General features: G+C 41.7%; 1 protein-coding gene across 1 annotated transcript; it reads right to left on the minus strand.

Moving 5' to 3' along the window:
- Nucleotides 1-1561: 1561 nt before the first annotated feature.
- On the minus strand, nucleotides 1562-26853 carry aldh3a2b (aldehyde dehydrogenase 3 family, member A2b). The gene is made up of 11 exons (XM_014195780.2): nucleotides 26548-26853; nucleotides 24197-24359; nucleotides 23790-24021; nucleotides 10647-10732; nucleotides 9266-9474; nucleotides 9034-9151; nucleotides 6948-7089; nucleotides 3428-3594; nucleotides 3114-3213; nucleotides 2776-3014; nucleotides 1562-2667 (listed from the first exon to the last, which is right to left on the minus strand). The coding sequence occupies exons 2-11, from the start codon at nucleotides 24356-24358 to the stop codon at nucleotides 2653-2655; spliced, it is 1470 nt and encodes a 489-aa protein (XP_014051255.1). The 5' UTR covers nucleotide 24359; nucleotides 26548-26853; the 3' UTR covers nucleotides 1562-2652.
- Between the last annotated feature and the right edge of the window lie 866 nt (nucleotides 26854-27719).

A 27719-nucleotide genomic window follows, 5' to 3' on the forward strand; every position in this document is an offset into this window, starting at 1 on the left:
TACAGAGCATATTGGTTGATAATGTTCTCAAGTTGCGCTGTGATTTGCTCAGTGTTCTCTCACTCATATGGACACTACGTCACTGCCAAATCTACAGGGACAGCTAGAAAGTTCAAGCCACTTGGTTGTTGCCATAGATTTACATAGAAGTGCCCATCCAAGAAAGCTCAAGGTCACTGGCCACAGATTAAATGATGTCAAATCATGTTTTATGTACTGAAGCTTTGATTCGACTGATCATGTCAACATCATACTTTCAAAATCTTAGCTAGCAAGCTAGACAAGCAGTCATCTTCATGAATCAAGTCGACAATCTCCTGCAAATCCTTTTCAATCCTTGTCATATGAAGAGAAATTATAGATAAAATGTATTGGTGCTCCTTCGGCCTTTGGACATAAACATTAGACAACAAGTTGGAAATCGCAAATTCAACAATATGTGATTTGGAAGGAATCAGTGGCTAACTGCAAGCATTGCAAAGCAATCAATAGCCTGCTATTCGGTGGAGAGGGTATGTTGTCCAAGTCTGGGAATTTAAAGTCGGGAACTTGGGCCTCTTTCTAGAGCTCCGACCCGAAGATCTCTGACATGATTCATCCTTGTTTTTTTTCCAGAGTTCCTAGTTGTCTTGAAAGTTCCATGACAAAATGTGCCACATAAAGGACCACTGCACCACCTTCCTGTTCAAGTGAGCACAGCACAACAAGGTGAGTCCAAAAATGTCTTGAATGCTGCTGCAAAAATGATGTAATATTCCAGGGAGATATGTATAGTGTAGCTAAGAAAGTAATAAGTATATGTTGTGTAGTAAGCTGTTCATAGCCCATGTGCCTCACCATAATAATTTAGTTCCTTTCCCCCTCATAACTTAGCATTCTTTTCTGACTTGGTGGTATACATGTAGCCTGTTTTAGAGAAATGTCATCATCGAATACTCTAAGAGCTTTCATTGTCTGCTTAAATGCCCCCTTTATTTATCCTATGGTTCTGACTTGGTGTACAGGGAGAATACTGTAAGAATGGCCCATGTTCTGAATTCTGTCACTTTACATTTAAAAAGTGCTGAACACATAGTTATGACTACGTCCGTCTTAGCTCGCTCATTAATTTCTAAATCGAAACTGCGGATTGCCTCTTATCCGCTCATTGTTCCCTTATGCCATAGTTTGTACATATATCAATTGTCAGTAGAAACCAGTTGTTTAAGCAAGTCAGCCATATCAAATGAGTGTTTTTAAAAGGCAGTAAATGAGGCTGAATGAACTGTTTCGCTGCCAGACGAGGCTCTGCTGAAAGCCAGGTGTAGCAGTGGTAAGGATTCACTCAATGGTGCTGAAAAGAAAGCTCTGCTGTTGGGACAGCTTTATGTAGGCCCTAACAGTTTGTGGGCACCGTTTGTCACCGTTATAGTGCAATCCATGTATTGTTTAGTGTTGTGTTGTGTAGTGCTGGCATACATAAAAAAAATGGGGGGAGTTTGAACCACCAAGATTTACATGCTAAAATCGGCACTGGATATTCCTCTCATTCCCTATCAATAACACAACCGCAATCAATAAGTGAAGGACATAAAAACGGATTTATTACAAATGAATTACAATCAATGCCATGGGAATGCTCTGATGGCAATACAAAAACATTGAAATTATACGCTGTTACTCCTTCATTGTTGCTCAGACATAGTAGTTGTCATACTTTGTTACATCCTGAGCTATTGAATACAAGTTCTGCAGGCAAATATTTTAAGAACTCTGTGGTGAAATCGAAGGTGGAATTCTCAAAAGGTAATTGATTGGTTATTTGGTTTTGTTTCAGGCACATAACAGAACAAACAACAATTGCCCTGGAAAAGCATGGTAAACCACTGACAGGGAATGTTAAAGTTATACTTCAAATAAAATACATCTCCATTGCAATCTCTTTCTAACGGTTGAAATTAAAAACTGAAATGATAACAGAACTAGAGTTGTGCTTCTCTGAGGCTTACTGAAACATACAAGCATGCGTAATAGTAGTACAGTATTAACACACAATACTTCCTGATTATTCATTCATATGAAAGAGATTTATGCAATCCTTAGAGAACCTTGCATATAGGTCAGCTATGCTGCTTCAAAGCACAGTGATATAAAGGTTATAACAAGTTATAACTGGTCATAAGAGTTCTGCAATGTTTCTTTTGATACATTATCCAAAAAGTTAATAAGCAGCAAACATTTCAAAGTTTTAAGGCTTCAAATAAAAAGACAACCGGAGCGGACAGGTTTACCTAACAAATTCACACAATATTACACTGATTAAAGTGCCATAAATCAGATAAAAGATCACATTCATAAAATCTGTTGTTGCTAGCTAATGTTAGTAAGCATTAGCAAGCTAATCCTTCTGAAACGGCTTCATGCAGAACTGTATAATAATTCTAATAGGGGTTATTGGGGCCACTTCCCATTCACTCTCTCATTGTCATGGTGACGGAGGGGTTAAAGGTTGAACCTGACATTACTATGGTTACGGATGGTTATTATCTTGAAGCAGACAGAATCTTAACCGGGTCAAAGTTAATTTAGCGCTTTTAGACCCAACTCTGTTCCAGGGTCCAGCGGGTCACCAGAGTAACATCAGGCCAGAAGTACGGGTAGACTTGTTTGATCTCACTGAAGATATCTCTGAAGAAACACACACATCCACCAATCAGTGAAACTCCATCTAAAATTCCCAAATCTCTTCTTACCAGCCCCCCCCCCCCACCACACACTTTCCTCCCTCCTCCTAACCTGTAGCACCACAGCAGCCACCACAGCGAAGATAGCGAGCAGCGTCATGCGGCCTAACCACCCCAGGTCAGGATTTTTGAGGATGAAGAAGCGTGCCCAGAACAGTTTCTTGGCAGTATGGGGAGGGTAGCGCATGTCGTTAACCCCCTCCATCTTCAGCTGCTTGATAAGACAGCCCCTCAGGTGGCTCAGGTTGTCAAAGCTGAACTTGCCGTGGTAGCTGCCCATACCACTGTTACCTACAGGGGGAAACATGAAGAACACATATCTCTTCTCATTTGACTCTGTGTGAAACAGCAATTTTTTTGTTGGTGTGTTATATAGTGAACCTTACTTACCCACTCCACCAAAGGGCAGTGCACTGACAGAGTAGTGCACAAGACAGTCATTAGCCAACACTCCTCCACTGGAGGTCTCTGCTATCACTTTCTTTATCACCTAAAGAGTGAGAGGGAACAAGAGAGAGAGACAGAAAGAGAGAAGGGGGAGGCAGAGAGAGAGAAGAGAAAGGGAGGGAGGGTTGAGTAGGAGGGGAGAGAGAGAATGAGACATTTTAAATAAAAGAACAGTCCACCATTATTGTTTTTAAAAGAAATATTTGCTGAGCATGTGCTTGTGTGTTCTCTATATGTGTGCATGTGTGAGTAGTTACCTTGTCATCAGGTGAGAAGATATAGAGGGCGAGGGGTTTCTCTCCCTTGTTGATGAAGTTGATGGCCTCGTCCACTCCACTGACCGTCAGGATGGGGAGCAGGGGACCAAAAATCTCCTCCTGCATCACCTTGGAGTTCACCTGCACGTCCTTCAGTACTGTAGGAGCTGAGGAGGGGAGCATAGATACACAACTAGATGTGTCAGGGTAACCAACTGTAGGGTATGTGGTGGGCAGAACATAGATATACATCAACTAGATCTACAAATAAGGGCTTAACACTAAAGCAAACTGCTTGGTACTAAATAATGTAGTGGGGTTTGTTTGTGTATATAATAACCATGGGCCTGTAATGTATGTGATACCTATGGAGGCATATGACAGTCATATAATACAAATAATTTATTCAACTTGTATAGCGCTTACAGAAAGAATTTCAAAGGAAAACAAAAAGGCAAAACAAACAAACAACAAATTGTAAATATGGAGATTGAATAGTGTCTCTAGCCAGCTATGAATGTTGGAAGGAGTTGAGGCAGTTTTGATAGGTAAAGTGATACCTACAAGTATGTATCATCAAATCAAATGTTATTAGTCACATGCACCAAATACAACAAGTGTGGACTTTACACTGAAATGCTTACATACGAGCCCCTAACCAACAATGCAGTTTAAAAGAATACGGACAAGAATAAGAAATAAAAGTAACAAGTAATTAAAGAGCAGCAGTATAATAACAATAGCGAGACTATATACAGGGGGTACCGGTTAGTTGAGGTAATACGTACATGTAGGTAGAGTTATTAAAGTGACTATGCATAGATGATAACAACAGAGAGCAGCAGTGGTGTAAAAGAGGGGGAAGGGGGAGAACAGTCTATGACTAGGGTGCCTGGAGTCTTTGACAATTTTTAGGGCCTTCCTCTGACTGCCTGGTATAGAGGTAGGTCCTGGATGGCAGGAAGCTTGGCCCCAGTGATGTACTGGGCCGTTCGCACTACTCTCTGTAGTGCCTTAAGGTCGGAAGCCGAGCAGTTGCCATACCAGGCAGTGATGCAACAAGTCAGGATGCTCTCGATGGTGCAGCTATAGAACCTTTTGAGGATCTGAGAACCCATGCCAAATCTTTTCAGTCTCCTGAGGGGGAATAGGTTTTGTCGTGCCCTCTAACGACTGTCTTGGTGTGCTTGGACCATGTTAGTTTGTTGGTGATGCGGACACCAAGGAACTTGAAGCTCTCAACCTGCTCCACTACAGCCCCGTCGATGAGAATGGGGGCGTGCTCGGTCCTCTTTTTCCTGTAGTCCACAATCATCTCATTTGTCTTGATCACGTTGAGGGAGAGGTTGTTGTCGTTGCACCACATGGCCAGGTCTCTGACCTCCTCCCTATAGGCTGTCTCGTCGTTGTCGGTGATCAGGCCTACCCCTGTTGTGTCATCGGCAAACTTAATGATGGTGTTGGAGTCATACCTGGCCATGCAGTCATGAGTGAACAAGGAGTACAGGAGGAGACTGAGCATGCACCCCTGAGGGGCCCCTGTGTTGAGGATCAGTGTGGCAGATGTGTTGTTACCTACTCATACCACCTGGGGGCGGCCTGTCAGGAAGTCCAGGATCCAGTTGCAGAGGGAGGTGTTTAGTCCCAGGGTCCTTAGCTTATTGATGAGCTTTGAGGGCACTATGGTGTTGAACGCTGAGCTATAGTCAATCAATAGCATTCTCACATAGGTGTTCCTTTTGTGCAGGTGGGAAAGGCCAGTGTGTAGTGCAATTGAGATTGCATCATCTGTGGATCTGTTGGGGCGGTATGCAAATTGGAGTGGGTCTAGGGTTTCTAGGATAATGGTGTTGATGTGAGCAATAACCAGCCTTTCAAAGCACTTCATGGCTACAGACGTGAGTGCTACGGGTTGGTAGTCATTTAGGCAGGCTACCTTAGTGTTCTTGGGCACAGGGACTATGCTGGTCTGCTTGAAACATGTTGGTATTACAGACTCGAACAGGGAGAGGTTGAAAATGTCAGTGAAGAGACTTGCCAGATGGTCAGCGCAAGCTCGGAGTACACGTCTGGCCCTGAGGCCTTGGGAATGTTGACCTGTTTAAAGGTCATACTCACATCGGCTGCGTAGAGCGTGATCAGAGTCTTCCGGAACAGCTGGTGCTCTCACGCATGTTTTAGTGTTATTTGCCTCGAAGCGAGCATAGAAGTAGTTTAGCTCATGTGGTAGGCTCATGTCACTGGACAGTTCTCGGCTGTGCTTCCCTTTGTAGTCTGTAATGGATTGCATGCCCTGTCACATCCAACGACCATCAGAGCCTGTGTAGTACGATTCGATCTTAGTCCTGTATTGACGCTTTGCCTGTTTGATGGTTTGTCGGCAGGCATAGCGGGAATTCTTATAAGCTTCCCGCTCCTTGAAAGCGGCAGCTCTAGCCGTTAGCTCAGTGCGGATGTTGCCTGTAATCCATGGCTTCTGGTTGGGGTATGTACGTACGGTCACTGTGGGGACGACGTCATCAATGCACTTATTGATGAAGCCAGTGACTGATGTGGTGTACTCCTCAATGCCATTGGAGGAATCTCGGAACATATTCCAGTCTGTGCTAGCAAAACAGTCCTGTAGCTTAGCATCTGCTTCATCTGACCACTTTTTTATTGATCAAGTCACTGGTGCTTCCTGCTTTAATTTTTGCTTGTAAGCAGGAATCAGGAGGATAGAATTATGGTCAGATTTGCCAAATGGAGGGCGAGGGAGAGCTTTGTATGCATCTCTGTGTGTGGAGTAAAGGTGGTCCAGAGTTTTTTTCCCTCTGGTTGCACATTTAACATGCTGATAGAAAACGGATTTAAGTTTCCCTGCATTAATGTCCCCGGCTACTAGGAGCACTGCCTCTGGGTGAGCATTTTCTTGTTTGCTTAGGGCGGAATACAGCTCATTCAATGCTGTCTTAGTGCCAGGCCTCAGTCTGTGGTTGTATGTAAACAGCTACGAAAAATACAGATGAAAACTCTCTAGGTAGATAGTGTGGTCTACAGCTTATCATGAGATACTCTACCTCAGGCGAGCAATAGCTCGTGAGTTTAATCTTCCACGTAGGTTTTCTATTTTATTTTCCAAAGATTGCACGTTTTCTAGCAGAATGGAAGGAAGTGGGGGTTTTAATTGATCGCCTACAAATTCTCAGAAGGCAGCCCGCCCTTTGGCCCCTTTTTCTCTTCACGCAAATCGCGGGGATCTGGGCCTGTTCCTGGGAGAGCAGTATATCATTCACGTCGGGCTCGTCAGACTCGTTAAAGGAAAAAATTGATTCTGCCAGTCCGTGGTGAGTAATCGCAGGCCTGAGCGGCAACATTATGTACAAAATAAGTTACAAACAACAGAAAGAAACTAACAAAAAACACAACTGGTTGGAGGCATGTAAAACGTCAGCCTTCTTCTCCGGCACCATCTTAGGTAGCTAGGCCTATCATAAGTAGTACAGTATCTATGTAGCATTATGCTTGTCATAAGTAGTACCTATGTAGCACGTTGACTCATCACTATCCCCTCCTATAGCGATGGTGCTGTCCTCTGTCATGGCCATGATGCGTTTGAAGTGGCGCTGGTTGATAATGCGTCCGTAGTCGGGGCAGGTCTTGGGGTCCTCTGTGTAGAAGGCCTGAAAGGAAAATACATGTACACAATTGACCAATTGTACATTACATAATAGATGGGTTGCCTGACAAAGTCACGAAAATGATGACGTGATAATTATGCCAAGAAGCTGTAATGTGGGAAATCGTAGGTGGATTGTTTTAGCTAGTTTCATCTTGTTCTTAACACCTGAAAACAAGACATGGTATCTTGACTTATGTCATGTCTATGCCATTATGTCAAAAATTGGATCGCTAACCAACAACTGTAACAATTAGGGATGCACGATATATCGGTAAGCATATCGGAATCTGCCGATATTAGCTAAAAATACCAACATCAGCATCGGCCCGATGTCTAGTTTAACACTGATGTGCAAAATTGATGTCAAAGCTGACGTGCATACCTATATAGCGTAGTTAGATGACGCCACGAAAATTATAGCACTACACGTGCAACACAGCATTCCTAACCTAGCCTACAATGTCTGCTGTGTGATTCGAGCAGTCAACAAGTCGAGCAGTCATTTGAAAGAGGAAAAAAATTTCAGCGAGACAACTCAAAGGCAAAATTCATTCAAGATAATGGAATTCACTGCCCTTGACAATCAACCTTTCTCTGTCGTGGACGATGTTGTCTTTCGCCGACTGGTCAAGCACCTCGAGCCCCGGTACACAATACCAAGTAGGCGCTATTTTTCAGATGTTGCCCTACCGGAGTTACACAGTATTGTTGAAATGCACATCCATGAGCTACTTGCTATGGGCGTCACTGCTATTAGCTTCACAACACAGTGGGTCGACAAAGGATTTTGTACTGAGGAAAGCCGTATTGCATGCTCAAGAATGTGCTGGTTCTCATACCGCTGCTGCCATTTCAATGGCATTTGAGAACATGTTTGAAACTTTGGAACATGAACACACTCCTAGCGCCATTTGAACAACTGACTCGAGAAATAAGCTCATCAACTGCGTCTGCAGCAGACGTGATACCCTGTCCTGGCATTGAAACGCCTGCTCAACAAAAATGCCAACACAGACCGTCGGGTTAACTTAGAAAAGTACTCCACTAGAGGCTGTGAACAAGCAATTTGGTGGAATTCTCTCTGAGCCTCTTTACTGTGTCACCACCATGCTCGATGCTAGGTACAAGGACTGCTACTTCGATGCAGACAAGAAACAGGGTTTACGTGAAATGTTACAGACACAGCTGGACAAGATGGAAACAGACACAGTGACAGTGCGCACCGAGGAAGAGAGGCCACGGACAGACAGAGCTGAAACTTCACTGCTTGACATGTATGATGAAATCGAAACAGCACAGCAAGTAAGTGAAAGAAATAGACTTTGATTATGTTTTACTGGTAATGGGGACATACGTAAATGCCAACAAAATAACTTTTTGGTCAGTGTGTGTGTTTCAACTATTTAACTGTACTAGAATGCTTAAAAGGTCGCTAAAATTGTAAATATCGGGTATCAGGTTTTTTGGCAAGGAAAATATTGGATATCGGTATGGAGAAAAAAATATATGAAATGTATGCATTCACTACTGTAAGTCGCTCTGGATAAGAGCGTCTGCTAAATGACTAAAATGTAAAATGGTATCAGCCAAAAATGTAATATCGGTGCATCCCTAGTAACAATGTATTTGAGAGATAACAAGTGCTCATTGTGCAAATGTATTTGTTTTCAATAAACATTTGGAGATGAAATATAGTTCAATTCCTTTTGATTTTAAACTAACGCCGTCTGTTTTGCACCAAAGTCTTTGTTGCTAAACAACCCACCTGTCTATAATTACAATAAGCTTGTGAGAGCACTGGTTTTGTGGGACAAAGACGTCAGGAAAAAGGCCTCCTTTTCCACTCTAACAAAAACTGTCAGTACCTTTATGGTTGATACTCAATGCTTAGTTAGTGAAGCCAGATATATACTCCTTTTTATACTCCCAACATAGTGAGTTGTACTTTGATGGACTTCTTGATCTCCTCCAGCACGCGGCCCTGGATGCTGGGCTCACACAGGATGTAGTCTGGAGCGATACACGTCTGCCCACAGTTAGAATACTTCCCCCATGTCACACGCCTACAGGAGAGAGAAGAGGGAAGAGAGGGAGGGACAAGGCGAGAAACAGAAGAGAGTTAGAACGTTGTATCTGTGTCGGTCTGTCCGTTTCTGTATCTGTGTGTGTTCTCTTACCGGCAGGCGATGGGGATGTCACAGTTCTTGTCGATGTAACAGGGGCTCTTGCCCCCCAGCTCCAAGGTAATGGGGGTGAGGTGTTTGGCTGCTGCCTCCATCACCAGTTTACCCACCATGCTGTTCCCTGTGTAGAACACATGGTCGAACCGCTGACGCAGCAACTCCTGGGTCTCTGAGACACCCCCTGTCACCACTGGGTACAACTCCTAGAGATGCAGGGAAAAACACATTGTTGTTTACAACACATTATGCATGATGTTATATACAGATTACATAGAAATACATTTACGTCATTTAGCAGACGTCATTTAGCAGATTTGTCCAGAGCAACTTACAGGAGCAATTAGGGATAAGTACCTTGCTCAAGGACACATCGACAGATTTGTCACCTAGGGGATTTGAACCAGCTACCTGTCAGGTACTGGCCCAACACTCTTTTCCGCTAGCCTACCTGCCACCCCAACAGGGAGGTAGATGCACACTGTTTATACATCAACAGATTTGTCACCTAGTCAGCTCAGGGATTCGAACCAGCTACCTTACGGATACTGGCCCAACACTCTTTACCGCTAGGCTATCTGCCACCCCTACAGCGGTAAGGGTACACTACGGTTTTTAAATGCCGACACTAAACCTTCTCTCGAGAAACTTTCGAAGAGCAATTGAAAGGCATTTTACTTGTCTATAAAGGAATGCCATTTCTGAAACGGGACTCATACGTCCATCACTAGGCGAACAGAAATGTGAATCAAATAATCTCGAGCTGCTTGCGGACAGCCTGCCTGCACGCAGAGTCAGACCACTCTCTCCTAAAAAATTACTTTAAAGTTTGTTAAATACCGTGACTTACCAAGACATTTAGTAGAAAGAAAACACATCTTCTGCTCGGAATCGACTCCTAAGTTTCAGTATTTTTGGAACGGAGATGACTGATTAGTTGCTGTACTCCCGAGAATACGAATGATTTTCATAGCGAGCTAGCGAGGGACGGAGAGAAAAGGCGAGGGGCACAGTATAGGCAGGTAGGCCACCAGGCAGACAGAGTCAGAACCATGCACTAGGCCTATCTGTCGGCCATCAAAAGCTACATATCGCAGTGGAATGCTGTACTTTGCAATTTCTTGGCTTGCAATGTCTCGCAACTCCAGGGCCTATCATCAATGAATAGGCTAGAATATTCTACACGCAACAGACCAAAGACTGAAAACACACTTGCATCATTAGCGAAGAGAAAGCGCAGGTGAGCCAGCTGCACTGTGATTTTAATTTTGTGGGGGGAGGGAAATAAATATATTTTTTCTATTTGGGATTTTTCTTAGCGTTAAGATGTTTATACGTTCACACCCCTAGTGTGTGACTGCGTGTGCATGTGTGTTACCTTGTCTATGTAGGCGGGCAGCAGGTCCTCCATAACCTTGGCGGTGTGGACACACACCTCAGACGGCTTCACCACAGCAGCGTTGCCTGGCACAGAGAATAGTACAGTTGTCATTAGCATTAGCTTAAGGATGCTAAGACGAACAATGGAGTTATTGGTTAGCACTGGGTCATAAGTCTTGGGGCAGACAAACAAAGTTGGAGTTGGAGTGATACCTTATGAGTCGGGCCAGACAGAATGTGTTGGCATTTACTGGCATAGAAAGAGATCCTATTTATATGTTTACTTATCTCTTATTCAGTCTAATCCAATGTTTGGTTCTCACCTGCAGAGCCATTATGACATTACATTTTATTCAGTTGGGGGGGGAACAACCACATATCACAGTCATTGCAATAGACCCTTTTACAAAATATATTTATCACATATGATATTACAGTACTATATGTCCCTCTGCAGCCACCATCCACCGGGATGACTGGTGTGTGTGTGTAAAGGTCCTTCTGTAAGGCAAGGCAGAACTCTCACCGAGTGAACGGCCATAATCTTGCCTCTGGTAACTGATAGCAGGGTTAGAGAATAAAGTCCAGCCCAACACACACATTAATCAATAACAGTCCAAGCTCAATGCCAACAGCTATTTACTTGGCTGAATGCTAAATGTCTGTTAAATATATTATGCCATTTCTCCATTACACGAACCAGGAGGAACTAGGACGAGAGATAACCAGACAAGATGTTTCCTCAAAGTGTTTCCCACTACCAATCCAATCAGAATGGAAACTTGTTACTTGGAGACTCAACTGTTACGTCTCAATGAAGGCTTAACCAGAGAAATATAGATCATTGGATATGGGCCAAACCACTTAAACTCCAAAGATCTAGATGCTACATAGACCCACCACTCTCTTCCAATTGTAAGACTGGTTAAAAAATATATATGATTTCACCTTTATTTAACCAGGAAGGCCAGTTGAGAACAAGTTCTCACTTACAACTGCGACCTGGCCAAGATAAAGCAATGCAGTGCGACACAAACAACACAGAGTTACACATGGAATAAACAAACGTACAGTCAATAACACAATAGGAGAAAAAACATACAATGGAATTTGAGAAATGTTAAATGCACAATATTCACTTCAACACAACACTGTGACAAATACTGACCACTGACCAGTTAAAATCTCTCTGGTCAAATGCTAATGATGTTAAACTAATACCCCACAGGGGGTTGGGATTACACAGTAGACCAGATCAATTAGTTAGCTAGCTAACATGCCTAAATACTGAAATATCTTTACATTTTTTTGAAAGATAAGCTTGAAATGGCCATGGTCTAATTGACTCAACAACCAAAAACACACAGTACCAGTCAAAAGTTTGGAAACAGCTACTTATTCAAGGGTTTTTCTTTATTTTGCTATTTTCTACATTGTAGAATAATAGTGAAGACATCAAAACTATGAAATAACACATTGGGAATCATGTAGTAACCAAAAAAGTGTTAAAAAAATGAAAATATACTCCTCCAAAAAATAAAGGGAACACTTAAACAACACAATGTAACTCCAAGTCAATCACACTTCTGTGAAATCAAACTGTCCACTTAGGAAGCAACACTGATTGACAATAAATTTCACACGCTGTTGTGCAAATGGAATAGACAACAGGTGGAAATTATAGGCAATAAGCAAGACACCCCCAATAAAGGAGTGGTTCTGCAGGTGGAGACCACAGACCACTTCTCAGTTCCTATGCTTCCTGGCTGATGTTTTGGTCACTTTTGAATGCTGGCGGTGCTTTCACTCTAGTGGTAGCATGAGACAGAGTCTACAACCCACACAAGTGGCTCAGGTAGTGCAGCTCATCCAGGATGGCACATCAATGCGAGCTGAGGCGAGAAGGTTTGCTGTGTCTGTCAGCGTAGTGTCCAGAGCATGGAGGCGCTACCAGGAGACAGGCCAGTACATCAGGAGACGTGGAGGAGGCCGTAGGAGGGCAACAACCCAGAAGCAGGACCGCTACCGCCGCCTTTGTGCAAGGAGGAGCAGGAGGAACACTGCCAGAGCCCTGCAAAATGACCTCCAGCAGGCCACAAATGTGCATGTGTCTGCTCAAACGGTCAGAAACAGACTCCATGAGGGTGGTATGAGGGCCCGATGTCCACAGGTGGGGGTTGTGCTTACAGCCCAACACCGTGCAGGACGTTTGGCATTTGCCAGAGAACACCAAGATTGGCAAATTCGCCACTGGCGCCCTGTGCTCTTCACAGATGAAAGCAGGTTCACACTGAGCACATGTGGCAGACGTGAAAGAGTCTGGAGACGCCGTGGAGAACGTTCTGCTGCCTGCAACATCCTCCAGCATGACCGGTTTGGCGGTGGGTCAGTCATGGTGTGGGGTGGCATTTCTTTGGGGGGCCGCACAGCCCTCCATGTGCTCGCCAGAGGTAGCCTGACTGCCATTAGGTACCGAGATGAGATCCTCAGACCCCTTGTGAGACCATATGCTGGTGCGGTTGGCCCTGGGTTCCTCCTAATGCAAGACAATGCTAGACCTCATGTGGCTGGAGTGTGTCAGCAGTTCCTGCAAGAGGAAGGCATTGATGCTATGGACCGCCCGTTCCCCAGACCTGAATCCAATTGAGCACATCTGGGACATCATGTCTCACTCCATCCACCAACGCCACGTTGCACCACAGACTGTCCAGGAGTTGGCAGATGCTTTAGTCCAGGTCTGGGAGGAGATCCCTCAGGAGACAATCCACCACCTCATCAGGAGCATGCCCAGGCGTTGTAGGGAGGTCATACAGGCACGTGGAGGCCACATACACTACTGAGCCTCATTTTTACTTGTTTTAACCTCTTGACGGTCGCCTAGGATAGGGGGCGCTACAGCGATTTTAGAAAAAAAATTGTGCCCATTTTAAACGGCCTCCTACTCAAACTCAAGCTAGGATATGCATATAATTAATACTTGTGGATAGAAAACACCCTAAAATTTCTAAAACTTTTTGAATGGTGTCTGTGAGTATAACGGAACTCATATGGCAGTCAAAACCCCGAGACCGATCATAACAGGATGTGGAATTCTGAATTGCGGACTCAACTTCAGCACCTTGCCTATAAATCACACCGTGAGCAATGGTTCATTGAGCACTTCCTATTGCTTCCACTAGATGTCCCCAGTCTTTACAAAGTGATTTGAGCCTTCTACTGTGAAAACTGAATGAATGAGACGCAGTGGAACGTGGTCACACGGAGAGGGCCATCACAATTATGACGCCGGCGCCCCTGGTTACCCTCCCCTTTCGAAACGTTTTGAAACACAATGCAATCGTCCCCCTTGAATCTTATTGGAGCTCTGGTTGAAAAAGGCCCTAAAGATTTATGTTATACAATGTTTGACATGTTTGAATGAACCAAAAAAAAAATGTAATGCATTTTGTTGAGAGAGAAGTCCCGCAGCCGACGGAAGTTTTGGAGCAGCCTTCAGAACGCGCTAACAAGAACAAGCTATTGGGACGTAAAGGATTAACTTTTTCGAACTAAAATACATTTGTTGTGGACCTGGGATTCCTGGAAGTGCTTTCTGATAAAGATAATCAAAGGTAAGGGATTATTGCCAATAGTATACAAGAGTAGATTTGATATGCGATTGTTCCAAGATGGCGCTGACCTGTAACGGTAGCCTATTTTTCTGAGTATCGCATCCCCTTTTATCGCAAAGTGTGATTACCCAGTAAAGTTATTTTTAAATCTGGCATTACAGGTGCTTTCAAGAGATATTCATCTATAAATCTTAGAATGACAATATTACATTTTAAAAATGTTTTCGAATAGTAATTTAGTAAATTGTAGCGCCGTTTCACCGGATGCATTTGAGGGAAAATAGTTAGTCAACGTCACGCGCCGATGTAAAATGCTGTTTTTATATATAAATATGAACTTTATCGAACAAAAGAATGCATGTATTGTGTAACATGATGTCCTAGGTGTGTCATCTGATGAAGATTGTCAAAGGTTAGTGCTGCATTTAGCTGTTTTTTGGTTATTTGTGATGCATGTGGTTGGTCGGAAAATGGGTATGTGGCTACTTTTACGATATACTCCTCTAACATAATCTAATGTTTTGCTTTTGCTGTAAAGCCTTTTTGAAATCGGACAACGTGGTTCGATTCAGGAGAGGTGTATCTATAAAACGATATAACATAGTCCTATATTTGAATTTAAAAAAATATTACATTTTGTTATGCTAATGGCGATAGGATTTTTCGCTGGATGTCAAGCGCGACCAGGGGTTAAGGACATTACATCAAAGTTGGATCAGCCTGTAGTGTTTTTTTCCACTTTCATTTTGAGTGTGACTCCAAATCCAGACCTCCATAGGTTGATAAATTGGATTTCCATTGATTATTTTTGTGTGATTTTGTTGTCAGCACATTCAAGTATGTAAAGAAAAAAGTATTTAATAAGATTATTTCTTTCATTCAGATCTAGGATGTGTTGTTTAAGTGTTCCCTTTATTTCTTTGAGCAGTGTATATTTTAGATTTTTCGAAATAGCCCCACTGCCTTGATGACAGCTTTGCACACTCTTGGCATTCTCTCAACCAGCTTCATGAGGTAGTCTCCTGGAATGCTTTTCCAAAAGTCTGTTCCCACATGCTGAGCACTTGCTGGCTGCTTTTCCTTCACTCTGCGGTCCAACTCATCCCAAACCATCTCAATTGGGTTGAGGTTGGGTGATTTTGGAGGTCAGGTCATCTGATGCAGCACTCCATCACATTCCTTCTTGGTAAAATAGCCCTTACACAGCCTGGAGGTGTGTTGGGTCATTGTCCCATGATAGTTGTCCCATGATAGTCCCATTAAGATGGGATGGCGTATTGCTGCAGAATGCTGTAGCAGCCATGCTGGTTAAGTGTGCTTTGAATTCTAAATAAATCACAGACAGTGTCACCAGCAAAGCACCCCCACACCATCACACCTCCTCCTCCACGCTTCACGGTGGGAACCACACATGCGGAGATCATCTGGGAACCAAAAATCAGAATTTTTTTGACTCATCAGACCAAAAGACAGATTTCTACCGTTCTAATGTCCATTGCTTGTGTTTCTTGGCCCAAGCAAGTCGCTTCTTCTTATTTGTGTCCTTTAGTAGTGGTTTCTTTGCAGCAATTCTACCATGAAGGCCTTATTCACACAGTCTCCTCTAAACAGTTGATGTTGAGATGTGTCTGTTAGTTGAACTCTGTGAAGCATTTATTTGGGCTGCAATCTGAGGTGCAGTTAATTGCCGATTTCTGAGGCTGGTAAGTCTAATAAACTTATCCTCTACAGCAGAGGTAACTATGGGTCTTCTTTTCCTGTGGCGGTCCTCATGAGAGCCAGTTTCATCATAGAGCTTGATGGTTTTTGCGATTGCATTTGAAGAAACTTTCAAAGTTCTTGAAATTTTCCAGATTGACTGACCTTCATATCTTAAAGTAATGATGGATTGTAGTTTCTCTTTGCTTATTTGAGCTGTTCTTGCCATAATATGGACTTGATCGTTTACCAAATAGGGCTATCTTCTGTATACCCCACTACCTTGTCACAACACAACTGATTGGCTCAAACATATTAAGAAGGAAAGAAATTCCACAAATTAACTTTTAACAAAGCATTCCTCATGATCTGGTTGAGAGAATGCCAAGAGTGTGCAAAGCTGTCATCAAGGCAAAGGGTGGCTACTTTGAATTAGTACTACATGATTGGTTACTACATGATTCCATATGTGTTAATTCATAGTTTTGATATCTTCACTATTATTCTACAATGTAGAAAATAGTAAAAATAAAGAAAAACCCTGGAATAAGGGTAGTCGTTTGACTGGTACTGTATGTAGACAAACGAAGGAAGGGAAACCCTGCTAGGTCTTTTTTTATTTATTTATTATTATTAATTTTTATTGAATGTTTAAAACATACAAAATACTTGCAGTGAAGCTGCTCAACAACTACATCACATTAGTCATCTAACAGACTCCCATCCAGAGTGACACACAGAAGAAACCAGGGTCAATGCCCTGCTCAAGGGCACATCGACAGATCTCCCAAAAGGTCAAAAAACGGGGACCTGTTTTAACTTCTCTAGGGTAGGGAGCAGTATTTTGACGTCTGGATGAAAAGCGTGCCCAAATTAAACTGCCTGCTACTCAGGCTCAGAAGGTAGGATATGCATATTATTAGTATATTTGGATGGAAAACACTCTGAAGTTTCTAAAACTGTTTGAATGATGTCTGTGAGTATAACAGAACTCATATGGCAGGCAAAACCCTGAGAAAAATCCAACCAGGAAGTGGGAAATCTGAGGGTTGTAGTTTTTTCAATTGATTCCCTATTCAAACTACAGTGACTTAGGGTTCATTTTGCACTTCCTAAGGCTTCCACTAGATGTCAACAGTCTTTAGAACATCGTTTCATGCTTCTACTGTGAATTTGAAGTGAACAAGAGGGCCTGGAAGTAGATGAGTGGGAAAATGACATGAGCTCAGAGGCGGGACGCTCACGTGAGTGTGAGCTGTGTTCCTTTTCTTTTCTGAAGACATTGGAATTGTCCGGTTGGAATATTACTGAAGATTTCTGTTAAAAACATCCTAAAGATTGATGCTATACATCGTTTGACATATTTCTACTAACGTAAATATAACTTTTTTTGACTTATCGTGATATTTCGGCGCGATTCCTGCATTTGGAGTAGTGGACTGAATGCGCGAACAAAAAGGAGGTATTTGGACATAAATTATGGACTTTATCGAACAAAACAAACATTTATTGTGGACCTGGGATTCCTGGGAGTGCATTCTGATGAAGATCATCAAAGGTAAGTGAATATTTATAATATTATTTCTGAGGTTTATTGACCCCACAAAATGGCGGGTTTGGTTTCGTGTCTGAACGCTGTACTCAGATTATTGCAAAGTGTGCTTTCACTGTAAAGTTTTTTTGAAATCTGACAGCGGTTGCATTAAGGAGAAGTGTATCTATAATTCTTTGAATTACAGTTTAATATTTTATCAACGTTTATGATGAGTATTTCTGTAAATTGATGTGCTCATTCACCGGAAGTTTTGGGAGGCAAAACATTTCTGAACATTACACGCCAATGTAAAATGGGGTTTTTGGATATAAATATGAACTTTATCGAGCTAAACATACATGTATTGTGTAACATGAAGTCCTATGAGTGCCATCTGATGAAGATCAAAGGTTAGTCATTAATTTTAGCTGTATTTGTGTTTTTTTGTGACGCCTCTCCTTGCTTGGAAAATGGCTGTGTGGTTTTTCTTGTCAAGGTGATGTCCTAACATAATCTAATGCTATGCTTTCGCCGTAAAGCCTTTTTGAAATCGGACAATGTGGTTGGATTAACGAGAAGATTATCTTTAAAATGGTGTAAAATACTTGTATGTGTGAGAAATTTGAATTATGAGATTTTTGTTGTTTTGAATTTGGCGCCCTGCTATTTCACTGGCTGTTTGAATAGTGTGTCCCGCAGGTGGGACGGTCACGTCCCACATACCCAAGAGAGGTTAATAATAATTTTAAAAAATGAATTCCAAGACCCCCCCCCCAATGCACCAACAACCAAAAAAATTAACAAAAGAGAAAAAAAAGACCTAGCCCATAGAAGTTAATTCTGAGTGCTATGCATTTCGCTAGTTTTTTTGCTTCACAACACTGAAGTGAAAGAGGCCTCCAGTTTTTTTTAGAAAGACTGGATCTTTATATTTGCCATCTGGGTCTTGTTTTAATAATAGTGAAATCAAACCTTCCTGCTGAGTACCTGACAGACTACCATTTCTATAGGAGTATTTAAAACAAGCTAGCAATGCTAGATATACCTCTACCGGATTGCCATCAAGCCCTGGGGTTTTTCCAGACTGAAAGGATTTAATAGCCTCAACGTTATTCCTCTGTAATTTGACCTTCGCACAGATCTTTCTGTACATTTGTATATTTTCCATTTTGTATTATTTGGAAAGAATTCCTTACAATAATTGTCATTCAGTGGGTGAGGATGAGAAGGAAAAGAGAACATCTGCTTAAAATATTTAGCTTCCTCTTTTAAAATATCATTTGAGGAAAATCATAGATGACTCCATCTTCAGTATCAAGTTTCTGCAAATTATTTTTGTTAGCGTTCCTGTGTTGGAGATTCAGGAAGAATTTTGTGCATTTTTCTCCATATTCCATCCAGTTTGCTTTATTTTTGTAATAGATTACATTAGATTGTTCTTGAATAAGTTCCTCCAGTTCTTTTTGTTTTTCCTCTAACTTATTTCTTATCTCTGTAGTATCATTTTTATTGCTATCTACCTGTACTATTAGTTCATATATTCATATATTTCCCTTGTTAGTCTAGTCTTAGTCTGGTCTCTTTAGCCAGAAACTGCTTTTTTATTATTGATGAATATTGATGAATATTGAATTGAATGACCTATCCCAAACAATAAGGCGATTTGCTGAACCTATGTTATACTGGAAAAATTCTGTTATAAATTATTTTGTTCTAGTTAAAAATAAATGGTCCTCCAGTAAAGATTGATTAAATTTCCAATATCCCATCCACATGGTAATTCTATAAGAGTTATGTGAAGGCCAATTAGATGATGATCCGATCGCATCCTGTCTCCTATTAAAACCTTTTAAAACTTTGATGCAAGAGAGAAAGGGGCAAAAAAGTAATCAACATGACTAGCTTGATTAAGTCTCCTCCATGTATATCTCACTTGGTCAGGGTTTTTCAGTCTCCAAATATCCACTATTTCTAAGGCGTCCAAATGTTTGTGATTTCCTTAAGGGCATGGTGATGATAGTTATAGTCTCCTATCATAATGATTTGATCATTTGTTGCTTGTAAATTCAATAAATTGGTATAAATATTTTCAAATAAGTATGGATCATCCTGATTTGGACCACATGTCCACTTTCATATTTAAAAAGATCCACCTTCCTTGCGAATCATTCTTGACTATTTGCACATTCAGATCAAATGTTTTGTTAATTAAAATCATCACACCTTTTGAGTTCCTTTGTCCATGACAGAAAATTATTTCACCACCCCATTCCTTTTTCCACGCAACTTAATCTTTTATTTATTTATTTGTATTTTATTTCACCTTTATTTAACCAGGTAGACAAGTTGAGAACAAGTTCTCATTTACAATTGCGACCTGGCCAAGATAAAGCAAGCAGTTTGACACACACAACAACACAGAGTTACACATGGAGTAAAACAAACATACAGTCAATAATATAGTAGAAAAATAAGTCTATATACAAAGTGAGCAAATGAGGTGAGATAACGGAGGTAAAGGCAAAAAAGGCCATGGTGGCGAAGTAAATACAATATAGCAAGTCAAACACTGGAATGGTAGATTTTCAGTGGAAGAAAGTGCAACGTAGAAATAGAAATAATGGGGTGCAAAGGAGCAAAATAAATAAATAAATACAGTAGGGGAAGATGGAAGTTGTTTGGGCTAAATTATAGATGGGCTATGTACAGGTGCAGTAATCTGCTCTGACAGCTGGTGCTTAAAGCTAGTGAGGGAGATAAGTGTTTCCAGTTTTAGAGATTTTTGTAGTTCGTTCCAGTCATTGGCAGCAGAGAACTGGAAGGAGAGGCAGCTGAAGGAGGAATTGGCTTTGGAGGTGACCAGAGAGATATACCTGCTGGAGCGCGTGCTACAGGTGGGTGCTGCTATGGTGACCAGCGAGCTGAGATAAGGGGGAACTTTACCTAGCAGGGTCTTGTAGATGACCTGGAGCCAGTGGGTTTGGCGACGAGTATGAAGCGAGGGCCAGCCAACGAGAGCGTACAGGTCGCAGTGGTGGGTAGTATATGGGGCTTTGGTGACAAAACGGATGGCACTGTGATAGACTGCATCCAATTTATTGAGTAGGGTATTGGAGGCTATTTTGTAAATGACATCGCCGAAGTCGAGGATCGGTAGGATGGTCAGTTTTACGAGGGTATGTTTGGCAGCATGAGTGAAAGATGCTTTGTTGCGAAATAGGAAGTCAATTCTAGATTTAACTTTGGATTGGAGATGTTTGATGTGAGACTGGAAGGAGGGTTTACAGTCTAACCAGACACCTAGGTATTTGTAGTTGTCCACATATTTTAAGTCAGAACCGTCCAGAGTAGTGATGCTGGACGGGCGGGCAGGTGCAGGCAGCGATCGGTTGAAGAGCATGCATTTAGTTTTACTTGTATTTAAGAGCAGTTGAAGGCCACGGAAGGAGAGTCGTATGGCATTGAAGCTCGTCTGGAGGGTAGTTAACCTCTCTAGGGAAGGTGGGACGAAATCGTCCCACCTACGTAACAGCCAGTGGAATCCTGTGGCGCGTTATTCAAATACCTTAGAAATGCTATTACTTCAATTTCTCAAACATATGACTATTTTACACCATTTTAAAGACAAGACTCTCGTTGATCTAACCACACTGTCCGATTTCAAAAAGGCTTTACAACGAAAGCAAAACATTAGATTATGTCAGCAGAGTACCCAGCCAGAAATAATCAGACACCCATTTTTCAAGCTAGCATATAATGTCACATAAACCCAAACCACAGCTAAATGCAGCACTAACCTTTGATGATCTTCATCAGATGACACGCCTAGGACATTATGTTATACAATACATGCATGTTTTGTTCAATCAAGTTCATATTTATATCAAAAAACAGCTTTTTACATTAGCATGTGACGTTCAGAACTAGCATACCCCCCTCAAACCTCCGGTGAATTTACTAAATTACTCACGATAAACGTTCACAAAAAGCATAACAATTATTTTAAGAATTATAGATACAAAACTCCTCTATGCACTCGCTATGTCCGATTTTAAAATAGCTTTTCGGTGAAAGCACATTTTGCAATATTCTAAGTAGATAGCCCGGCATCACAGGGCTAGCTATTTAGACACCCACCAAGTTTAGCCCTCACCAAAGTCAGATTTACTATAAGAAAAATGTTATTACCTTTGCTGTTCTTCGTCAGAATGCACTCCCAGGACATCTACTTCAATAACAAATGTTGGTTTGGTTCAAAATAATCCATAGTTATGTTCAAATATCCTCTGTTTTGTTCGTGCGTTCAAGACACTATCCGAAGTGTCAAGAAGGGTGACGCGCCCGACGCGTTTCGTGACAAAAAAATTCTAAATATTCCATTACCGTACTTCGAAGCATGTCAACCGCTGTTTAAAATCAATTTTTATGCCATTTTTCTCGTAAAAAAGCGATAATATTCCGACCGGGAATCTGTGTTTTAGTACAAAGAGAGAGAAAATAAAAACATGGGGTCGCCTCGTGCACGCGCCTCAGTCTCATTGTCCTCTGATAGACCACTTACCAAAGGCGCTAATGTTTTTCAGCCAGGGGCTGCCTCGACATCATTCAGCTTTTTCCCGGGTTCTGAGAGCCTATGGGAGCCGTAGGAAGTGTCACGTTACAGCAAAGATCCTAAGTTTTAGGAATGTAGGAATGGTCAGAGAGGGCACTTCCTGTACAGAATCTTCTCAGGTTTTTGCCTGCCATATGAGTTCTGTTATACTCACAGACACCATTCAAACAGTTTTAGAAACTTTAGGGTGTTTTCTATCCAAAGCCAATAATTACATGCATATTCTAGTTTCTGGGCAGTAGTAATAACCAGATTAGATCGGGTACGTTTTTTATCCGGCCGTGTAAATACTGCCCCCTAGCCCTAACAGGTTAACACAGTGTCCAAAGAAGGGCCAGAAGTATACAGATTGGTGTCGTCTGTGTAGAGGTGGATCAGAGACTCACCAGCAGCAAGAGCGACATCATTGATGTATACAGAGAAAAGAGGTGGCCCAAGAATTGAACCCTGTGGCACCCCCATAGAGACTGCCAGAGGCCCGGACAACAGGCCCTCCGATTTGACACACTGAACTCTAAGGATGTAGAGTAAGTTTCCTGTAAACAGTATATGTTATATTCCTTTTCTTTTAGCCACGTAAAGACTAATCTTCTTTTTTTTTTTATCTGCTAAACCATTACAATTATAACTGGCTATACTTATTTCACCCCTTATCATAACTAGATACTATTCTCAGTCTAAATTGACCATAATTAGTGCTTGTAAAGTTACAGCCATAAGAGGTATTATGACAGTCAAAATGTTAGATTTCAAATGTCTGATATTTAGAATCCAAGAAACAGGTTCTAGCAAAATGTGTTTTATTCCCTTGCCTGTTTGCCTGTGAGCCAATGCCACAGATGTTAGAATATTGGGTCAAGATATTATATGTGTAGTAAATCTGAGTAGGTTGATGTGTATGATATTGGATGTGCTGTGTATGATATTGGATGATATAACCCTGCTAGGTCTTTGTAGATAGAAGGTGTAAATTGGTCATAAATTGGGATAAATTGGTCATCAAAAAGAAAGGAGGACCAAGGCACTCTTCATATAATTAAAATGCCTTAATTCAATGGAACAAAGACTTTAAAACTGTGACCCGTTTCGGCAGCATATCATTCGTCAGGGAGTACAAAGGCACATGTCTAAGTGAAGCTTTCTTAATTAACCAGAAAATGTGTGGTTATTTCTGGTTGTTTATCAACGTTAGCTGGCTAACTTTGTAGTATACCTCTCAGGTGTTTACTGTGGTGCTGCTTGTATACAAACAACAGTGATCATTGGCAATAAGCTTTTAAAACAGACAAACGTGAATAAAACAAACGTGAATAATTCAGAAGTACATTCACTGGTGGCCATCTTGGAAGGGGGAAAGATGGAGGGCTAGATGATCATGACTGACACAATACAAGGACGGAGTCTCACCCTTGGTGGATAAAGTCCCTGATAGTGGCAGTGCTCAGAGTTCGCATGCATGCATGCATGCATGCAAGCACACACAAACACACACACACCCACAAATTGATAACAGTCAAGGAACTTTGAACCTGTCTTTGATAGGTAAGAGGCTGAGAGGAAAATTGTGTAATACTGATTGAAAGGACCTGGCCTGGGAGAAGCATAGATGGATTAATGGTCTGGGGGTAGGTCACACACAAACACGCACACAGACACACACTACCCAACCCCCCCACTCCACCCTACCTGCAGCGATAGCCCCTATAAGCGGCTGTATGGTGACGGCCCAGGGGTAGTTCCATGCTCCTATGATGAGCACCACTCCCAGCGGTTCAGGCTGGATGTAAACCGTGTCTGAGATGGTCAGGAGGTTCTTCTCAACAGGCCGGGGGGCAGCCCACTCTGCCAGCTTCTTCACTGCAAGGACAATCTCCCCTTCCAGGCCCAGTGTCTCATACAGCTGGGTGCCTGCCTCACTCTAGATGATTGGAGGATAGAAGATGGATATGGACATAGATGAGGATAGATACATGCACACAGACACACTTGTGCGTGTGCAAACATACGCTGTAAAAACAAACACACAAATACATTTATGCTCACACACACATACTCCTCTCTCACTCACACTGTCTGTCTGTTTGTCTCTCTACCTTGTTAAGGTCTTTCTTGATGGCCTCAGCTATCTCCTTCTCTCTCTCCAAGAGGAATCTCTGGAGGTTTTTCAGCTGGCGGATCCGGTGTTCTAAGGGCTTCGACCTCCCGGTGAGGAACGCTTTCCTCGCGCGCTCCACCGCCTTCTGCTCACGGGACATTCTACAAGAGGTGATGGATGGGTGGATGTTACAAACACGCCCCCCAAAATAACATAAATGTTTCTACTGTAAACGAACGGCACTATTCACAACCATTTTATCTTTTATACTCCTGAGTCATGCTGTGTTGATGACAACACAGTTGTGTATCAGGGATGATTTCATCTATTGGCTATAATGTTAGATAGTCAACATACTGATGAGAGTAACTATGTTCATCCTGGGCTCAAAGACGTAACATAGTAAATGTAAATCTGGGACTCTCAAATGAGTCAATATGTTATGTTTGGTATGGTTACATAAGGCAGAAGATTACTTAAGCCAAAAACAAAAGGAGGGGAGCTTGGTCAGGGAGGATGGGGGGGTGTATAAGGCAAACTTCTAGCAGCCCAAAAGTTGTGCGTTTGAATCACATTTTAGATAACTTTAGCTTTTTAGCTAAACAGCAACTTTACAAATACTTAGTAAATTTTTGCTGTTTTGCAACTACTTAGCATGTTAGCTAATTTTTCCCCTAATCCTAACCCTTAATCTTAACCCTAACCTTAAACTCTAACCCTAATAAAAACCACAAGTCAGGTGTAATCAGGATGCTTTGAACATTAAATTAAATATTCAACTCAAAATGTTATGACTTTTTTACTCTTAGATTTTGAGGGATGACATTTAAAGTACGGGCACTTTTTTCATACGATACATAGCCTCATATATTTAATTTTCAAAGACAAAAGTAGGCATATCAGATTTCAAATGACTAATGTGACAAAATTGGGGAATAGCAGTAGTGTTCTTGCTGACAAGCACACTAATTACCCTATATTTTAGCCCATTGTTAAGAATGATCAGACTAAAATAAGTAAATAAAAAATAAAATCTCCTGAAGACAAAATGCCATTAATCTGCCCCCACACCCTAATCAAATAATTGTTATATTTATTGTCCCCCCTCTAGAATCAAATGTACACTTTTGGGTTCACAATGTTTTAGACAAAATTATTTTCATAGTTAACAAATCAGGTCACCCCACCAAACGTCCCAGCTAAAACATACTGTAGGTCTCTGTCTGCTGCCTTTTCATTGTCACAGCCTAAATGCAAATCCCCAAACAATTTCTCTCCATTCAACTTCACTCTGATCTTAAGGGGCGTTTCTTTAAAACATGCATCCAATCCCCTTGGTACTTTACATAACTAGACCAATCATATGCTTCAATGTGCCGCGGTTGACAGTGCTGTGGTAGGACAGGACAATGATAAAGGTTCCACTCATGGTGTTAAATTGGAGACTCAGATGCTCCTATTTTAAAACTGCGCCCATTTATTTAGCCAGGAGAGTCCACTCAGTAACAATTGCCATTGTTTTCCAGGGAGTCCTGGGTTCCGTATCATCGATTTGGAGCACAGTTGAAAAGTTAACGCGCTGACTAATTAGAAAAATAAAAGCAGTACTTTTCAATGCGTGAGATATATTGTGAGAGGTGTGCCGTGAGAGCGTGAGAAGAGGGTCAAATTCGTGAGAGTTGGCAGCTCTGCCCTAACCCCCTTGCCTAGCTAACTGTAAAACGGAAGTAGGTACTCGGTGCCACCTAGGCAACAAGAAAACGTTAGCCGCAACAAATTGGAATTCATGACGTCTCATACGTTTGAAAATTTAATTCGTAACATATTGTACGAAATTGATTTTGGACATCCACAAATTACTAGGTTGCTCTGTTTGCCTTGGTCAACCGACTTTGCATGCTTTGGTGTTGTCGGCAATAACAGCTATGATGAAATGCTGTCAAAAGCCTAAAACAAGACAAGACAAAGTAAATGACTTGTATTATCCCATTATAACGGCGTAACTACATGTGAACTAAAGAACCGCGCATTGTAGGCTACACAGATTGGTTAGAATGAACTATGTAACAACACTGGCTCCATGCGAGATCAAATCATAGAATCATTCTGAGCCGTTAAATTACACGGTAGCCTTGAGTTTGAGTGACAGCTCTTCGTTATGGCTAAAAATAATCAGTTTGAGAGAAGGTGTTGTTCATGATTCTATTCTGCTGAGTCAACATGTACAAAAGGCTTGACCACAACCTTTAACACAGTAACGTTGTACTGGTTTGCAGCAGGCCATTCTGTAACGTTTCTTGGTTATCACTAATTGAATATGTAACTCGCAAACACAATTTCAACTCTTACCTGACGGGCTGTTATTCCAAATCTCACTCAGATTATTCGCAAAATTGCTAAATGCCGAATCAACGACGTTAGAAATGATCCACAAACTCAGTCCGAACCACTATAGACTAAAGATGAAATACGGATCTTCATTCACTTAATGTGGCAGCCAAAGAAAGACGCGTGAGCGGAGTACCTACTTCCGTTTTACAGTGGAAAAACGAAGTTAGGTTGAAATGAGTGAATCCCTGAAAATCATAAACATCCCTTTTCCACCGCTGCTAAGGGTGGATCTCCGTTAATTCTGCCCCTCTGCTATTGGTGGACGCTGGTTGGGTAGTTAATGGTTAGTTTGCCTGTCACTCAAGCGTCAGAAGTCCATGCACAAAGATGTTATAACCATGTTTTCTTACATGGTTGTTACCTGGCGGTGACGCATAATCCCTTACTTGATCCTTATTTTATGATATTGTTTTGTTTACCAAACTTTTTGCACTGCAGAATGGTAGGCCTATCGCGAAAAGAATAATAAAGCGCACTTCTTTTTTTTAACCTTTATTTAACGAGGCAAGTAAGTTAAGAACAATTTATTATTTAAAATGACGGCCTACCCCGGTTAGGGACAACGCTGGGCCCTATGGGACTCCCAATCACGGCTGGTTGTGATACATCCTGAAATCGAACCAGGGTCTGTAGTGACGCTTTTACCACTGAGATGCAGTGCCTTAGACTGCTGCGCCACTCGGGAGCCCAATGATTAATAAATCAAATCCAATTTTATTGGTCACATACACAATGTTAGCAGATGTTATCGTGAGTGTAGTGTGCTTGAGTGTGCTTCTAGTTCCAACAGTGCAGCAATATCTAACATGTAATCTAACAATTCCACAACAACTACCTAATGAACACAAATCTAAGTAAAGGAATGGAATAAGAATATATACAAATATATGGATGAGCAATGACAGAGTGGCATAGGCAAGATGCAATAAACGGTATAAAATACAGTGTATACATCTGGGATGAGTAGTGCAAGATATGTAAACATCAATATTAAAGTGGAATTAATAAAGTCACTAGTGATCCATTTGTTAGAGTTGCCAATGATTTCAAGTCTGTATGTAGGCAGCAGCCTGTCTGTGTTAGTGATTGCTGTTTAACAGTCTGATGGCCTTGAGATAGAAGCTGTTTTT

Source organism: Salmo salar, chromosome ssa04 (assembly GCF_905237065.1).
Source record: "Salmo salar chromosome ssa04, Ssal_v3.1, whole genome shotgun sequence".
In the NCBI taxonomy this organism is placed as follows: Eukaryota; Metazoa; Chordata; class Actinopteri; order Salmoniformes; family Salmonidae; genus Salmo; species Salmo salar.